At 36.4% G+C, this 16,537-nt stretch overlaps 1 protein-coding gene across 1 annotated transcript in view; it reads left to right on the plus strand.

The window, feature by feature from the left end:
• Nucleotides 1-214: 214 nt before the first annotated feature.
• The window catches only part of GPC6 (glypican 6), a 551,499-nt gene continuing 535,176 nt past the window's right edge, over nt 215-16,537 (plus strand). The window contains exon 1 of the mRNA XM_075199893.1: nt 215-854. Coding sequence (XP_075055994.1) covers nt 716-854 — 139 coding nt within the window. The 5' untranslated portion in view covers nt 215-715. The remainder of the gene's footprint in view (nt 855-16,537) is intronic.

The raw sequence follows: 16,537 nt of genomic DNA on the forward strand, positions 1-16,537 counted from the left end.
ACAGTCAGTTTTAACATTAAAATCTACTATTTATAATCCATTTACACTGTTAAGTTTTCCATGTTATCACTGGGGGAATGATAGCAGCCTAAACAGAAGAAGAATGTCTCTCAGGATTTGAGAGCCAATTATACAGCGTGCGGTTTAAATCTTTGACTCCACTCCACATTTCCCTATCAACCTTGTTCCTAGATTGAGGCAATACAATGTACAGCACGTTTCTTTGCCTCTCTCCGTCTCACTGTATCTCCAGGATTTTCTGCTGGCAGTTGGGTCAGAGAGCTTGTGTAGAGCAGAGCTGCATGCACTATGCACAGTAGCCAGGCACAGCGGTGACATTTCTACAACAGAACATACAGTACAAGCAGGTCACATATACAGCACATAACGCAGACAGGTTACCACTAAAGTCGTGTCAAGCATTTGATCCCTGCAGCATTCTACACACAGGCTGTCTATCTGCCGCACACCGCTAAATTCATATCTCTCCACAGGAGGAAATTCTGCTGCTGGTTAATGAAAAGTTTTCTTTTATCTGTGGAGACAATCGTACAAGGGTTCTGGACCTCTGTCAACTGCGCCGAAGGGGTGCAACTACATTGATATTGTTTTGGATGACATTTGTTTGTTATTGCAGTGGAAGTGTTTATTTTTTTTTGGACGAGATAAAAGGTCATATTTTGGGAATATCTCACGTTGGATTGTACCTTGCACCATGCTTTGGATCTGGGGACCTGTATTGTTGGCACTTTGCGCTGGGTCTGATGTGAAACCTCGTAGCTGCAATGAGGTCAGACAGGCGTATAGTGCGAAGGGATTTAGCCTGGTCAGTGTCCCCTACCTGGAGATAGCAGGTAAGAATAAGGTTTTATCTCACATGACTTCTCATTGAGGGGGTAGACAGAACAGCCAGTGTGTTACTCTGGTGTGATTCCCCCCGTGCACTTTTTTTTGAACCTTTAAACATTTATTTTCTGCTAAAATCTCAAGCTAGATATAATATGTACTCTCTGACATTTGTTTAAGTTATAGGATTTATATTTTATGTTGACAGTGCAACTTGATTCTTGCTTCTCTAAGATAATTATATTTTTTTTATGTGCACTAAAATATTTTAACGGCAAATGCTATTTTTATGTATATACATTTTTGTAACTATTTGTGTTTTTTTTTTATTGTTTTACAGTCCTTGGTTATCAAAGACTGCATTGTGTTTTTAGCTGTGAGTGAAAGTCTGCGTCTCATCTCATAAAAATGCTTTGCATTTTGTTCTCTTCCTTGCTGTCATTGTTGAAGAAGGATGGATTCTCCACTGTAGATAGGCTCAGGTGCTATATATCAGTGATGCAGGAATGTCAATGAATTAAATTATATACATCATTTTAATTAAAAGCATCATTTGGTGCTTTCTGACAAAGTTCTCCATTAGTTTTATTCTATTTATAATCTGGTGGTGGGGCTTATTATTAACCCTTTTCCCTCCATTCCAAGAAATAGCTAAATGTCACGATCCATTTGTGTCAAATTGGTATATAATCTGCTATTTTGCGAAATCTCCGTGCTTCATTTCCAGTGGTGTTTCAGACAATAGACTGTTGTTTTGGAAAAGGTTGTAATGTACCTCTGTCAGTTTTATGAACATTGCCTGGCCACTATACCATTCACATCAGTGTCAGCTGGGTAATGCATGCTCGTATACATGTTTTTAAAACTATAAGTGTTTCCTCTTATAGTATACACTTCTTGCAAAAGTATATGCTCAAGACCTTCTATATTGTAAATATCATTATTCTTAAAGTTGCATGTTCCTGATTCATCAGATAAGTACCTATGCAATAGCTTATAGCTGCTTCAATTTTAAATTGACATCTGTGTGTTTACTAAAATAAATTTGTAAAATATGTTGAAAAAAACTGCAATACCATCCTGCATGTCGATAGTACATAAAATAATTATTTAATGCACATATGTATTTTAACTACAGCCAGATATTCAAATTATTTTGGTCTATATTGTAATAATTATACCTGCAACTAACATAGGTTTGTGGATGTTTCATCTCTAGATAATGATGAATTGCACTTTTAGCACCTACACTGCAATCTTTCAATAAATAAGATAAAGTCCTAAATTGTGAATACAGTTTCCAGAAAGAAATTACTGTTTGGTAGATCCTACACTAAGAGCCCTATAACAGCACCAGTCCCCATCACTACAAGATATTGAGACAGTTCTATTGCAGTGTAAATAGTCCATTTTAAGGACAGGAAGTTACTGAAGACTATTTAAACACCTTGATTAACAAAGGATGTTTAGTATAAACAATTTACTGCAATCCGCAGATAAGTATGTGATTTTTTTTTTACACTGAGCAAACAGTGTGTTCCGACATGAATGGCATGCAGTTGCGTTCAATGGTGCAAGGTCCGTTTCTGAGCGTGTGCAGAGCTATTTCACGCAAGATTTGCCAAGCAAATGGATGTACGTCCGAACATGAATCAGGCCCAGAGTGAGTTAAAAATAAAATGCTATCAGAACATGCCTGGCGTAAGAAAGTTTGGCAAGATAAGGACATGTCCATGGGGCATATTTGTCATTGGTTAGGTCTGTTTCTCTCAAGTATTTTTGAAAATTAAGCCCACTCTGGGTCAGAATGGATTTCTACCCATTTAGGGCTTACAGCTCATTCAGCATTAGGCCATGAAATGTTTCAATAACGGAATTTGAGCATAAGTATTCCCAGTGCTATTACCACTATACCACACAGCAGAATTAATTGACCGTCATTATAACAGGTCTGTACCTTGACCATAAATTGCCATTCTGCACTATATTTATAAAATTATAAATTCTGGAAAATTCAACAATGTGTGGAATGGAAAAGTAAAACGGAAACTTGCATTTCTGCAAAATGTCCTGTTCCATCTGCTCATCTCTAGTAAGACCATCCGTGGTATGTAGTGGAATGGACATAATGCACTCATGTGAGCAGATACTTGTGGGAGGATTTAAAAAGGTAGAGTATTAAAAAAAATAATTTACCAAAGTATATACCACATTATACTGTACTGCTGGGCTACTTTATTTACTGCCTAATTCCTTTTTACTTACTATTAAGTATTTTTCTGTGTCCCTCAGTATTAGTGATTGACAATAAAATACAGAAAATCACAATAACAGGTTAGTAATAAAATGTTCTCTGATTTAATGATAGAATTATGCAGTCAATCATTTCACTTCTTAAAATACCTGTGTCAGAACTGTCAACTACACAGGGTGTAGATTGTGATTTTTTTTTTAGTGTTTCTGCTTTAAGTGATTCTAAAGGTTATTTCTGATGATTATAGGAATCCAGCCTAAATTTGATGACTGAAGTTGTATGCACTATCTGAACATGTCCCCTTTAGTGACATCACATACTGAGTACACTAACCTGGTCACAGAAACGAGCAGAAATGATTGCTCACAAAGCTGCTAGCATCTGCAGTCTTGAGGTAGGACAATTGGAGTGATGTTAGGACTACATTCATTTTACAGTGCATGCCCTTCATTAGCAGAATGATGACATGTTTAATATACATGAAATCGTTTTGCTGTAAACCTGAAGCTTCTGTGTTCAAACATAAAATGTTTTAACTCTCTTGTAACACCTCCATCCACACATGCAGATAATTCCTATAAGAAAATGTATGACAATAGCAAGTAAGTTTAAGAGGTTGCCTACATTTCGTCAATGCATACCTCCCAACTCTCCCGATTTCAGCGGGACAGTCCCGATTTTAGGACTCTGTCCTGCTGTCCCTAGACAGAGCAAGGCAGCCCTCTGTTGGCGTGGCCATACCACCATCTCCATGCGACCACAGCCCCATTTTGCCATGGCCACATTTCCTGTCTGGCTGGTTGGGACAGACACGTTAGAAGGTATGTCAATGCCCTCCCTGCATCCCTACGTCTCATTTGCAGTTTGGTGGAGGTCCGTTCCTTTGGCTCCACATTCATTAGACTGTTATCAGGTGCATTGCTCAATATTTGTAATCATGCAAAGAAAAAGGCTTGGAGGAAAATAGCTAGCTATTCAATGTACTTTGAGATGTGTGATTGTGACAACTGATGTCCAAATCTCCTGTTTTTCTGTAGCAGAGAGAAACACGGGCAAGTGCCCATGCACCATAGGCACCCCTTTTTTTCTTGTCACCCCCCCCCCTTTCTCATGTGGCATCTTCTTCTCCGCTGTCAAGCTGTGAATGTGTCGCTGGACTATTACATACTAGCAATGCACCACACTTCCAACCTATCACAATCATGGAGGAGGATTAGCCAGCAGCTTCCTATGTAAGAAGCTGCCAACTACTGCTCCCACATGTCAGCGCGGTTGATCATTGTCACCGGTAATAAAAAACCACTGAGTGATACTGTGTCACTCATTCAGTATTTTAAGTACCCCATAAACCTTCACCATAGGAGACCGCACTTCACAGAGTAGTGCCGGCCCTTGGGGAACCTCATTTGCAAGGTTAGTGGGGGAGGGATTCAAATAGGTCACCTATTAAAGAGCAAACAAAGCTGTCCCAAAAAGTTAAAACTGAATGCAGGCTCCCTGGGTCAAAGTATTAAAGAATGTAACAATTGTGCCTCACATACATGTTATCAGACACCCCTGCACCGATTGGGATGAAACCAATGCAAGGTGGTCCATTTGGAGCCTGGCCAGGTTTTAATTGGGTTAGGGTCCCAGTTGGACCTTCTGTTGGTGTATGCTGGGCAGACCTTTGACTCAGGGAGCCTGTTAAGAGTCTTCCACTTGATGGATTTAGACAAAAACTTCACAGATAACTTCACAGAAACTTCACAATGGATCCCAGAAGGCATACTAAGGGGTTTAGGTCCCGATCGGACCTCCCGTTGGTCTGACCGGAGAGCCTTTTCTGGTCCTTCCACTTGATGGATTTGGATGACATTTAAAATAAAAACAAAAATGACACTGGGCAGCCACCTCATGGGTGTGTTGGAAGAGCTGCTAAGCTGCTATTTATTTTTAAAAGGTTAAAAGTTAAATCCAACTCTCTGATAACTTATTAACTTGAAGATTTAAACCCGGGCATCACCGGGTACTTCAGCTAGTTGGCTGATAAACTTATGCCAATGTTGAAAGCATTGAAGCAAAAATATGAATTGAATAAATTTTGAACACTCAGAATTCATGCAAGGTTAAAGTCTGCAAACTGAACTTTTAAAATTGCAGTATTGTAATTCCAACTATCAAAACTGTGCTTGATAGCTTGACTATAAAATTATTACTTGTCATTCTGTTTGAATGTTTTGAGGATGTGTGAAGAATGCAATTTTTTTCTACAGGAGCTAACTTTAAAATACCGTGCTTTTCTTTGTGTACATATTTTATTTTTGTTAAATAAAGTATTTTTATTAAGATTTTGAGTTACAACATACAAATAACATACCTAACATCCCATCTAACTAACCCTGATCCTACAGTGATATCTTGTGAACTTTTAGAACAACAACTTTCATAAGACTTTTAATTAGTAATTAATTTACAAGATAAGTACCATCAGATTGTCTTCAACTCTATACGATAAGAGAAAATGCACTTCAGGTCAGACCCATTGAAGCCGCACAGGGTTGAGAACTTAACTACCTACCCGGTAACTCCCCAAACCCACCATATCATCCTGATAAGGGTGGATGACATAACTTGATTCGTCCCAGTGGTGCCATGCCTTATGGTATTTATGCATGGCTTTCCTACTTTCATACATAATGCCTACAGACTTCAGTAACTAGATTGATCCAATGAGGTACACTAGGTGTCTCAGCTGCCATCCACCCCCTAACTATAATAACCTTAGGAAGGAAGGCCAAGGTAAATATGTATTTAAAGAGTGGGTTACTCAGATTTTGTTCTAGTGTGGTGCCGAACAGACATATCTTAGGGCACAGCAAAGGGGTCACAGGTAGTGTGGAGGAGATACAGTCCCATATTTTGGCCCAGAAAGATTGGACAATTGGGCATGACCATAGAAGATACCAGAAGGTGCACTCAGGGTTCTCGCACTTGGGGCACCCCGCAGAGGTGCGCTGTCCTATCGCGTGCAGCCTAGCCGGTGTTAAGTATACTCTGTGTACCATGTAAAAATGTACCTGCTGGAACCTAAGGCAAGAAGTGGCATGTCTAGTACCACCTACCACCATACTCCACTCTGCATCAGAAAGAACCCCCAAATCAGCCTCCCATTTCATTCTGAGTGGATCTAGTTTCCCCGGGGACACCTGAGGCAACAATAAGGCACAAAGCACAGCTATAGTCTTACACGATCCCACAGATCGTAATACATTTTTAACCTGAGAATCTGAAATCTGAAGCAAAGCCCCAGGAAACTGGGCACTCAGGGCATGTCTCAGCTGTAGATACTGGAAGAACCAGGTGTTGGGTAACGGGAAGGCCGTTCTCAGTTGTTTATATGTCTCTATGTACGTATTTAATGTATGTGTTTTAGGTACATATTTTTAAGTATGTGTCTTCTACAACATCCAAGGTTCATGTAAATTATTACCGTATGTGAACTGTTTTATCATTTTACATCTTTTTAAAATGTATATTCTTATTAAATTTATAGTTTTTAGATACAAATCTGTAGCCAGATGACATCCAAGGCTACTTTGCCTTTGAAAGCATTTTGCAAATTGTTTTGATTTATAAATATTTAATTTCTAATATTTATTCTGCATTTTGTTTGTATATTAATATGAAAGAATTATTTTATCAAAGGGCCAAAACTGCATAGCTCTACAATTTAAGGAGTTTGATTCCAATATTGTAATATTTATTGTAATAATTCCAGCTGCTATTCTATGGACATTGTTTATTCTTGTATTTATTTTACACATAAAACTATAGAATTAAGTTAACTTAATAGCTATTAATTAAAAGCGTTGTCCTTACATTACTTTCATGGGCTCTTTTTATAGAAGTAGTAAAAAGGACACTGACCAAAATATAGGTCAAGGACCTTAGAAAGGAGTTTTTCATTTGATTCAAGGTTGGATGACAAAGGTATGGGAAGCTTGATGAATAAATATTGTAGAGGCACCTGTACCACAACAGTAATTGTTCTTTTATCACCATGTCAGGCTGGCGATAGCAGATCAAAATAATTAAAAATGCTTTATTCTTTAAATTAAGCATTTTTAATGCATAACTGGTTTACAGTATATTTTACTTTTTAAAATGTAACTGTTTTTAAACTTTTTTAACACGTTGCACTCATACATTGGCTGGCGGCAAAGAGATAAATTTACTTTTACCTCTCTGGACTGGTATTGCAGGAGTAGCTGAGTATCAATCAGCTGCCTTTTGTGAGGGTTTTTTTAAGAAATTGCAATGATAAGAGATTTTTACAGACAGTTGTAAATTTTAGAAAAATCAGATTTGTCTGGCCTTAACCTATTTTCCGCTGATAGAGCTCTTTGGGAACAGTGTAAGGACAGGTAAGAGCTTGACTTTTGCATCTTTGCACTCAGGATGACGTTAGTTACCTTAAGATCTGCTGGAGAGGATAGAAATCAGACAAGCAAGAGCTTCTTGTGAACTCTCACCAGCAGGATGCAGTTCACCAGATGTTTTCCAGTGCATGCACAATAGAAATACTAAGAAGTAGACTATCACTGAAGCCCTAGCATTAGGCTTCTGGCGAAACCCCATCCTCTATTGCAGACCAGGGTGTTTTTCACAAAGGCTTGTCAGGCAGGAGCTGGATGATAAATTGAGTAGGTACAACTTAATATATTGACGCGATAAGCAATGATACAGAGTGTTAATTACCACCGAACATTCATCACCAATGATAGTTTCCCAAATATTTTATTACTCATAAAGAATGTAGAAAGGTGCGCCACATAATATATAATACAGCAGTAATGGCAGGATACTTGTATGAATTCTGAAATAATTTATTATCACATAAAAATATACAGATAAATTGGCAAAATGGATTAAATCTAAGTAATAGAATGAATGTCAAAAAGACATGTATAAATATACACTATGGGGGTATTCAATTGTCCGCGGGTTCGAGCGCGGAAAAACTAATACCGTTAATACGGTAATCTCTCGCTTACTGTATTAATGTTTTTTCCGCGCAGGATTACCGTAATAACGGTAATCCCGCGTGGACCGCGGGATTTTCGGCAATCCCGCGGACAATTAAATATGCCCCTATATGTCACAATGGACAGCTAAGGAATAATGTAGTCAAAGACCAATAAATAATATATAACTCAGCTATTTTCACAACACAAATTATGGTAATAAATGAAACTCAAGTGGGTGGCCAGTGTACTAGAGATATAGCATAAAGTCTGCAAATGCTGTATGTCTATTTGGTTGGAAATGGGATAGAAAATATGCTTCTCATATATAATTGCCTTGTTATATAATTGAAAAAGTCAGATGCATTACTGATGAAACGCGTCGGGTTTGCTGCCATTACTGCTGTATTATATATTATGTGGCGCACCTTTCTACATTCTTTATTTACTACTATAGTCTTTTAGGGAGTGGCACCCCTATGACTGGTTGCGACACATTCTATTTTGATTATTTATTTATTTCATTTAAGCACATAAGAGCCAAGTTGTTTTACATTTAGTACTCATGTTTGCAAAAATGTACACTTATATTGGACTACTTATCTGCCATCAAGTACTGCAATTATTTTCTAATCAGGCTTCACGTCACCTGCGCTGTCACCTATTACATCCAAATAGAATGCGACTACTAGGCATTTACCTACTAATGATTTTGCTAAATGCTGAAATCCTTTTCCAAATCAAATAATTTTCCTCTGCTTCATATATTCCATTTAATGCTCCTCCTTGTTCAAATTGAATGCTGAGTGATTCCACCTCTAATAACTCTTCAGCGAAGCTAATCACATTCACTGACTTCACTGTCACCTAAGATTTATGTAATACAACTCTTATTGGTTACTAAACCTAGAATACAATATGAGAAGGCACCTTGTAAAATCCACATATTTACTCACATACACATTTTAATATTGAAATGTGACAGAACATAACATGTTTGTCACTTTGCTTTTTTCTCCTCACATACAATGTAGAATTTCCCATACTTTTCAAATAGATTATCATGGCTATTGATATACTGTATAATTGCAGATAGATCTACATTATGTAATTGTTAAAATTGCATCCCTGATTGAAATTGTACCTGATAAAGTAAGTTATAAGGTATTTGAGAAGAATAACTTGGTTGTGTAGTGTTTTGTCTGTAAATTAGGGCTCATCAGCATTAATTTGGGAATCCAGGAAAACTAGGAAAATAACTCCTATGTTCCTTTTATAATATTGTGTTATATTATAAATGGTAAGTAAATAACCATCAAATGATATTCTAGTGTTGTGGAAAACATCCAGCAAAGTATATGTTTTAGTGCAGTGGAATGTAACCTGCTACATTGTAGAATCCTTACATGTGGCCCATGATTAATAAAATTATTAGAACTAAGAATATATTATATTGTTTCACAGTTTGATTGGTGGAGTGGTATGGTTACTGTGAGCCACTGTACTGGGCAACACGGCGGGTTAGTGGTTAGCACCTCTCTCAAAGTACTGGGTCATGAGTTTGATTCCCGAACAGGTCCTTATCTGTGTGCAGTTTGTATGTTCTCCCCATGTTTGTGTGAGTGTGCTCCAGTTTCCTCCCACACTCCTAAGACAAACTAGTAAAAGTATTTTCTTCTTTTTTTTTTTAGAAGTACTTATTTTAATAATCTGCAATAGATAAGAAGCAGGGATCCCCTGGCCACACACAGATTTGACAGACCCCCAGGAACAATGGCTGCATGTAGAAAATCTTAGCAAAATCTTTTTGGGGTGGTAGTGCAGCTTTGGAAATTTTTATTAACCTGTATTGACAAACAGTTGAAAAATGCTACACACATTTCAAATTATAAAATGGTAAAACCAAGGGCATAAAACACAATTCTCAAGACCCCAGAGCAAAATTTGGGGGGGAAGTATTAAAGTAATTCTATCGTTTTCAAATAAGCATTGCCCAAGCGATTGTGTTGTGTTTCCAAGGCACAAAGTAATTTATTTTAGCAGATGCAAAATGTAACAATTTATTACATGATTATAATACAGTACAGCCAATACCAAAAGATAAATACATACCGCGCTCGCTGCGCTCCCACGGGTACCAGTCTACTTACATATTATAGTCAGCATAACTTTAAGTATTTATTCCCTAACATCACTAACTAGAGTATGCAATGTGCGATCTTTACGGCAAAAGAACCGGACAACTGCTGATGAATAGGGGATTAAAATGATATCAGACATGACACATTTCCTATAACCTGAACCTTAAATAACACTAAAGTGTGCATATAATCATAATATATAAACTAATAATAAACTAAATACTATCTGCTCATAAATCTCTGTGGATTGGAATCATTATAAATATGAAATATATAAATAACTAAATGTTGTAGTGCGAGTGTGTACGTGCCTATTTTACTGTGCGATCTCAGTGTGGCATACTAAGTGCAATCGCACAATAAAACAATATTAACCAATATACTTTCGTTCATCCAATTATATGACTTCGACAGAAGGTATCCTCTCTACACTTATGAGCATGCATGAAATGAATGTCCAAATGGGCATCACTGAATATTGGACCCTGCATATGTACAGAAGTGCAAAGGGGGGATTTCCAGAGGGTATAGACTTGCATCACCTGCACCACCTCACTGCTGGGCTACATAGTCTCCACTACAGAGGGTAAAGTTATGCCCCTGGGTAAAACGCTTTCATGGTGTTAGCAGGCAATAACTTCCATAGCATTAGTGAACAGTAAATATCAGGAGAATCATTGTCATTGTTCGCACTGAAATGAATAGTGTTTAAATCAAATATTGTTCTATTTTTATCATTTTGCTTAAAGTGTAAAGCTCATATTTTGTGAGATATGGAATAATTGTCAGCACAGCGATAGAATGTGCAGACGAGTTTAGTATCATCATTCTTTGTGTAACTTCATGGTTGTCCGGCAACCAATAGACTTTCCTAATTTGTTACAATTCTATTGACAGACTGACAGTTGACACTTCTATGTCTGAAATGATAACCCTCCCAGACATGGGATTATTACTGATCAGGTTTCCAGAAGTTCACATGTAAGCTAGATAGCTTACCCAAAATGCTTCAGATGATGACGCATTCCCTTTAAGCATGCATTGTGTGTTTAGCACTTCATGTACTATGGAAAAAATATTTTAATGAATCTAGCTAGAGGTCAAGTCCAAGTCATCTCTTCTTATTTAATAGCCTATTATTCATTTTCACACCATTTTAAATGTAGCAATTTTTCTTAGACAATTTACAACCACAGACTTCCTGATAATTCTTTATTACAGCATATATATATATCAAATATCCCACATTATTCTCTTTCCCTAGTGACTGCTGTACTATACTGATAAGCTTTGAGATATTTATTAAGGCTCATTAACTCTTACACAGACATAAATAATTAATAGAGGTGATTGAAAAGACAAATATTCACATTGCAATCATATGCAAAACTTCAGAGACTCCTGAGATCTCACTTACTGGTTACCATAGCAATTTTGAAGATACCCTTATACTATATTACATTTTGTGAAAACAGAATAGTTCAGTTACAGTGAAGTGCTCTACTAGGTAAGGTGAGTTTTTATTTTTTTATATTTTCAATTTTAAACATGGAGAGCATAACACATGTTTATGTTATTTTTTTCCATTACATTTTTCTTAATGTTTGTACAGTAATAATATACTTTCCAATGGTGATAATGATGTTTTGCAGTTTTATTGCACACCATTCATTTTGGTGCAGAGGAAAAGGGGCTGTAGCTCATAGCAACCAGATGTTTACTTTTATTTTGCAACTTTGGTTTAAATGTCCCTCCTTTAATATAACCACACAAAGTTGTATTAATGGAACTATTGTAGCAAAAAATTTTGACCGTAGGGAATTTCAAATTTCTGTCTTACAAATATTGTTTGTATTTTCAACATTCAGGCATACTGTATGTAATTGGATTGTAAAAGTGTATAAACAGTTAAGGATTATACCATATGGCAGTAATCTGTCTGCATACTAAAAAAGCGTTAATTTCAGTAAACATTGGTTTAACATTCTCCTCTATAGTTTATGCATTATATTTGGTTTGAGAACTACACTCTCAATATATGTAGAATCACCCGTTAAATTTTGCCATCCAATGCAAAGAGATGATTGAGACATTATAATTATATTTAGTACTATTAGATTATTTGATTATTAATGCATAGACAGCCACTGCAGTGTTAGTGTTGCAGTGAATATGCAGTGTTAGTTTCGAATAGCAGGTTTTAAACAAAAATTAAATATTTTTATTCATACAACAAAGAAATACAAGTAGTATTGTGGGATGACCAATAAAAACAAGAAGCAACATTGTGATACAAATTGATGACATCATAAGCAGAACCAGTGCAAGGATTCACGAGGCCCAAGGCAAAGCTCAGCCTGCCGCCCCTCTTCCCCCAAAGCCCACTTACCAGCCCATCACACGCTTGACTTTTGTTAAATTTAAATAGTAACTCTTACCTCCTCCTGGCTGTCTGTCAGGGCTGCAGACTAGATGTAATGATGTCTGATGCAGAATGTTGTCCATGCACCACTACTGCAGAGGGGCAAACTCAGAGCCGGATTTAGACCTCATAGGGCCCTAGGCAGGATACTGGTTTGGTGCCCCCCCCCCGTGAAACAATATTAACTTTTAATAGGTTCTAGAGAAGATAGTGCAGACAATGTTATACCAATAAATATTAACTTTTAATTAAATCCTTACATAAAACAGAGTGCAAATAATGTTGTATATAGCTTTAAATGCTAAGAATTCTTACCCCAAACTTTTTTTTGTAACTATACACTTGACATAAAACATACTGCAAACAATCTTCTATTCCAATTTTTGCTGTTAAATAGAATATATTAACTTTAAACGTCTCATATCAGAGACATGCTCCACCCATGATTTTGCACTATATAAAGACTTGTAGTGTAATCAGGGGAATAGGTACTATCTCCTGGGCTGGACTATTAATGTGACTTTTACAGTACTTTTAGATTTTTGTGCCTCTCCTCATACCTAGATGCGCTTCCAGTTTTGAAGTCGCTACAGAAAGCATAGCAGTGGCGGACCATCTTAGCACACTAATGCAAATATATGGTGTTTTGAGTAAATGAGGTTGAATGCTGGCAAATGCCCACATTGGCTTCCTTTCACATTAGTCGCACTAGAGAGAGTAGCTGAATACACACATGTAGCAAACTTTAAATTGATATTTAACGCATCACTTTAATTTAAAGTTTGCTTCTTATGTGTATCTAGGAAATTGATTTGTGGATTTCTGAGTTTTATGTTCGAATTTGATGAATCAAATGTGTATAACATTTTTAAAGTTTCTTACATCTGTAAGGATGAGTGCCTTAAAAGGGTTCCTGACGTTCATAATGTCATATAGTTATCTACAACATATAGGTATTCTACTGCTGATACTCCATTATGTATTAAAATATATATTTTTTTGCCATATGAAAAGGGGCTCTCCTGTGTTTCAGTGCACAAAGCAGTAATCCATCTAATCTATTGCTATTTTTTGTGTATCTATGAAATAACTTAATGGAAATTTGAAATGTCTAGAGAGAGAAGATGCATTTAGCATACATATTTAGTTAATCATGTGCAGAACCAATGTCTTATTACAAGACTGTGTGGGTTCGGTTGCATGAAAAAAATGTAATACATTTCATGATAATCTTTCAAAGCTTAGCTTGGCCACACTTTTTTCCATAAGATAAAGAATGATTTTCTTTTATGTTATGCTAAACTTTTATCTTTCTTTTTGTGATGAATACTTTTTCAAAAAGTAATTAACAAAGTAATTTCAGAGCAATGTGGTAAACCTGTTCTCAATCTGCATAACCTTAGTAAGTTTAGACTTAATTCATATGAGTTCTTTCTCAGAGCCTGGTAGGGGGAGAATATGGTGATCAGTTTTCAACTGGGTAAATGAAACAAAATAAAGTTTGTGCAGTAGAAGTATAATTAGACCACATGGGCCTGATTCATTACAACCAAGACAAACCATGTTACAGTGCAAGGGGTGCAAATTAGTTTATTATTTTGCACATAAGTTAAATACTGGCTGTTTTTTCATGTAGCACACAAATACTTGATAGCTTTATTTATACACTGAGATTTAAAGTTGATCTGGGACATGCCCTACTCTAACTATAAATCTGCCATCATATTTTAAATTTCCATCCCCTTCCAATGCAAAATGATTTTGCCAAGGTGCAAAGTTACTCCTTTTATTTTGCTTTACTTCCCTTAATGAATTATGCTCCATATGTTTGAATGTAAAATATTTATATCTGAACAAAATAATGTAAACCAGATAAGGAAATTCTCTCATACATACATTATAATATTTCCCATTGTGCCATTTACATTTTTGTACAATTGTCATAGATGGACAATGCGTTGAAGTACATTTGGTACATTGACTTGAAACGTATTCATCCTCTTTGGCATTTTCTACATTTTATTTTCGTACATCATGGAATTAAAATGGATTTGTTTAGGAATTGTTACTACTAATGAACATAGATTTCCACTTCCTGAAGCGGAGAAGCATTCCCATAGCATTATGCAGGCAAAAGTAATTTACCCCTGGGCTCAAAGTATGTGTATAAGGGGCCCATATTTTCCCCCCCATTAATTATCATCCCTTATTGCAACGATAAGGGATGAGATCACAATGGGACAGTGCACCTGGTGATGATATACTAACATGAGTCTTTGATGTCATTTTTGGAATTTAATGGAAAGGGGAGCATGAAGCCTACCAGAGAGGGATCCCAAGATCCCTTCCTGCTATGCATCCCCAAAGGGCTAAATGGCTAATGCCATCTGCATAATGTGTTAGCCATCGGGGTCAAGCTCTGAAGAGCTTGATAAATCTTCCCAGATCAAAGTCACCATTCAGAACTATGGGACTGCTGTATTGTGCTGCTCTTTGCCTAATGCAGGATTTATTCTTACACTTTTTTGTATTCTTTGTTAATTTCATCCTCTTCATTTTATCATATCTGTTATACACTTTTCGTCATATTAAACTCCATTTAAAAAAGTTCTCTCTTTGTGTTCTTAACGTATTCACATGCTAGATTGTTTGGTTAATGTAGGCGCTATAGAACTGAAATACAGGGGATTGTTTGGTTGAAATCTGATAAATTTAAGTTTTAATTGTAGTGGGATATAATAACTAAAGAGCATGCTCAAAGTGATAGCTTTAGAATCAAAACATGGTGGTGGCAGTTAATGGGAAGTGTAAGGTATAATTAAAGGAACATTTTAATAATATAGTTATATATTTAATCACAGAAGCAGTATTATTTATTTATATAATCACAAGGACGGTGTTATTTATTTGTTTCATCACAGGGCCACTACTTTGACATTTCTTAAGTGGACAACATTTGTAATGCACACTTGTGGCATTACAAGTGTCTGTAGACACTTACGCCCATGTGCATTTTGGTGCTTGTAGTACTACATGCAAGATTCTTTCACAATGTAGGGGAAAAAACACGTTTCTTTTTGTTGCCTAAATTGCAAGCAGTTTTGGCCAAGCCCCATGTGATTTAGGGTTTTTTCAAACCTACAAACATCATATTCTGTTTGAGCTTTCATGCTTTGTTTTGTGTTGTGATTTATCAGGTTGATAAATCTTATAGGTTTGAGCTGTAAACTGCACCCAATGTGTGGCCATTTGAAAATCTCCTAATAAACTGCCCCTAGTAAATTTTACCACTATGCCTTTTTTCAACCTTAATAACTATGTTAATAAATAACCCTTACTTTGTAGGATTTGTTATTATGTGGCTCAATGATGCTATGATTTCATGTCTTAAAGCCTTAATGTGTGTCAGACTGTTTTTAATATTTATTTTTTTAACTCCGCAGTGCAGAACCTGTGGTTTGAGCTACTGTGACTGTCAATCACTTGCAGTTCTCTGCTATTGTTTTTTCTGCAGGTGACTGACCATTATCTCCGCTCAGAGCACAGGTGCATCTGATTCGTTAATTTCAAATTAAATCAAGTTTTTCAATTATGTTTTTTTTTTGGCTGCGTCTGTCAGTCTGTGTAATGTATGGTTATCACTGCAACATCACATATTTATAATGTTCCAATAGTAAACCTTGCAGCTAACCATGGGATCACAAGTAAAGCTTATCAGTGATTTTCTTTCTAAATTTAACATTATGCATAAAGAAATTGCACTACATGGGCTATGCGATGGCAGTAAATTCATCCAGCATTAAAAGACAATTTGATGCATTCTACATATTTATACTTTAAATAGCTAAAATAGGTCAGGTAAGGTTCT

The sequence above is a fragment of the Mixophyes fleayi genome, chromosome 2 (genome assembly GCF_038048845.1).
Source record: "Mixophyes fleayi isolate aMixFle1 chromosome 2, aMixFle1.hap1, whole genome shotgun sequence".
Lineage (NCBI taxonomy): Eukaryota > Metazoa > Chordata > Amphibia > Anura > Limnodynastidae > Mixophyes > Mixophyes fleayi.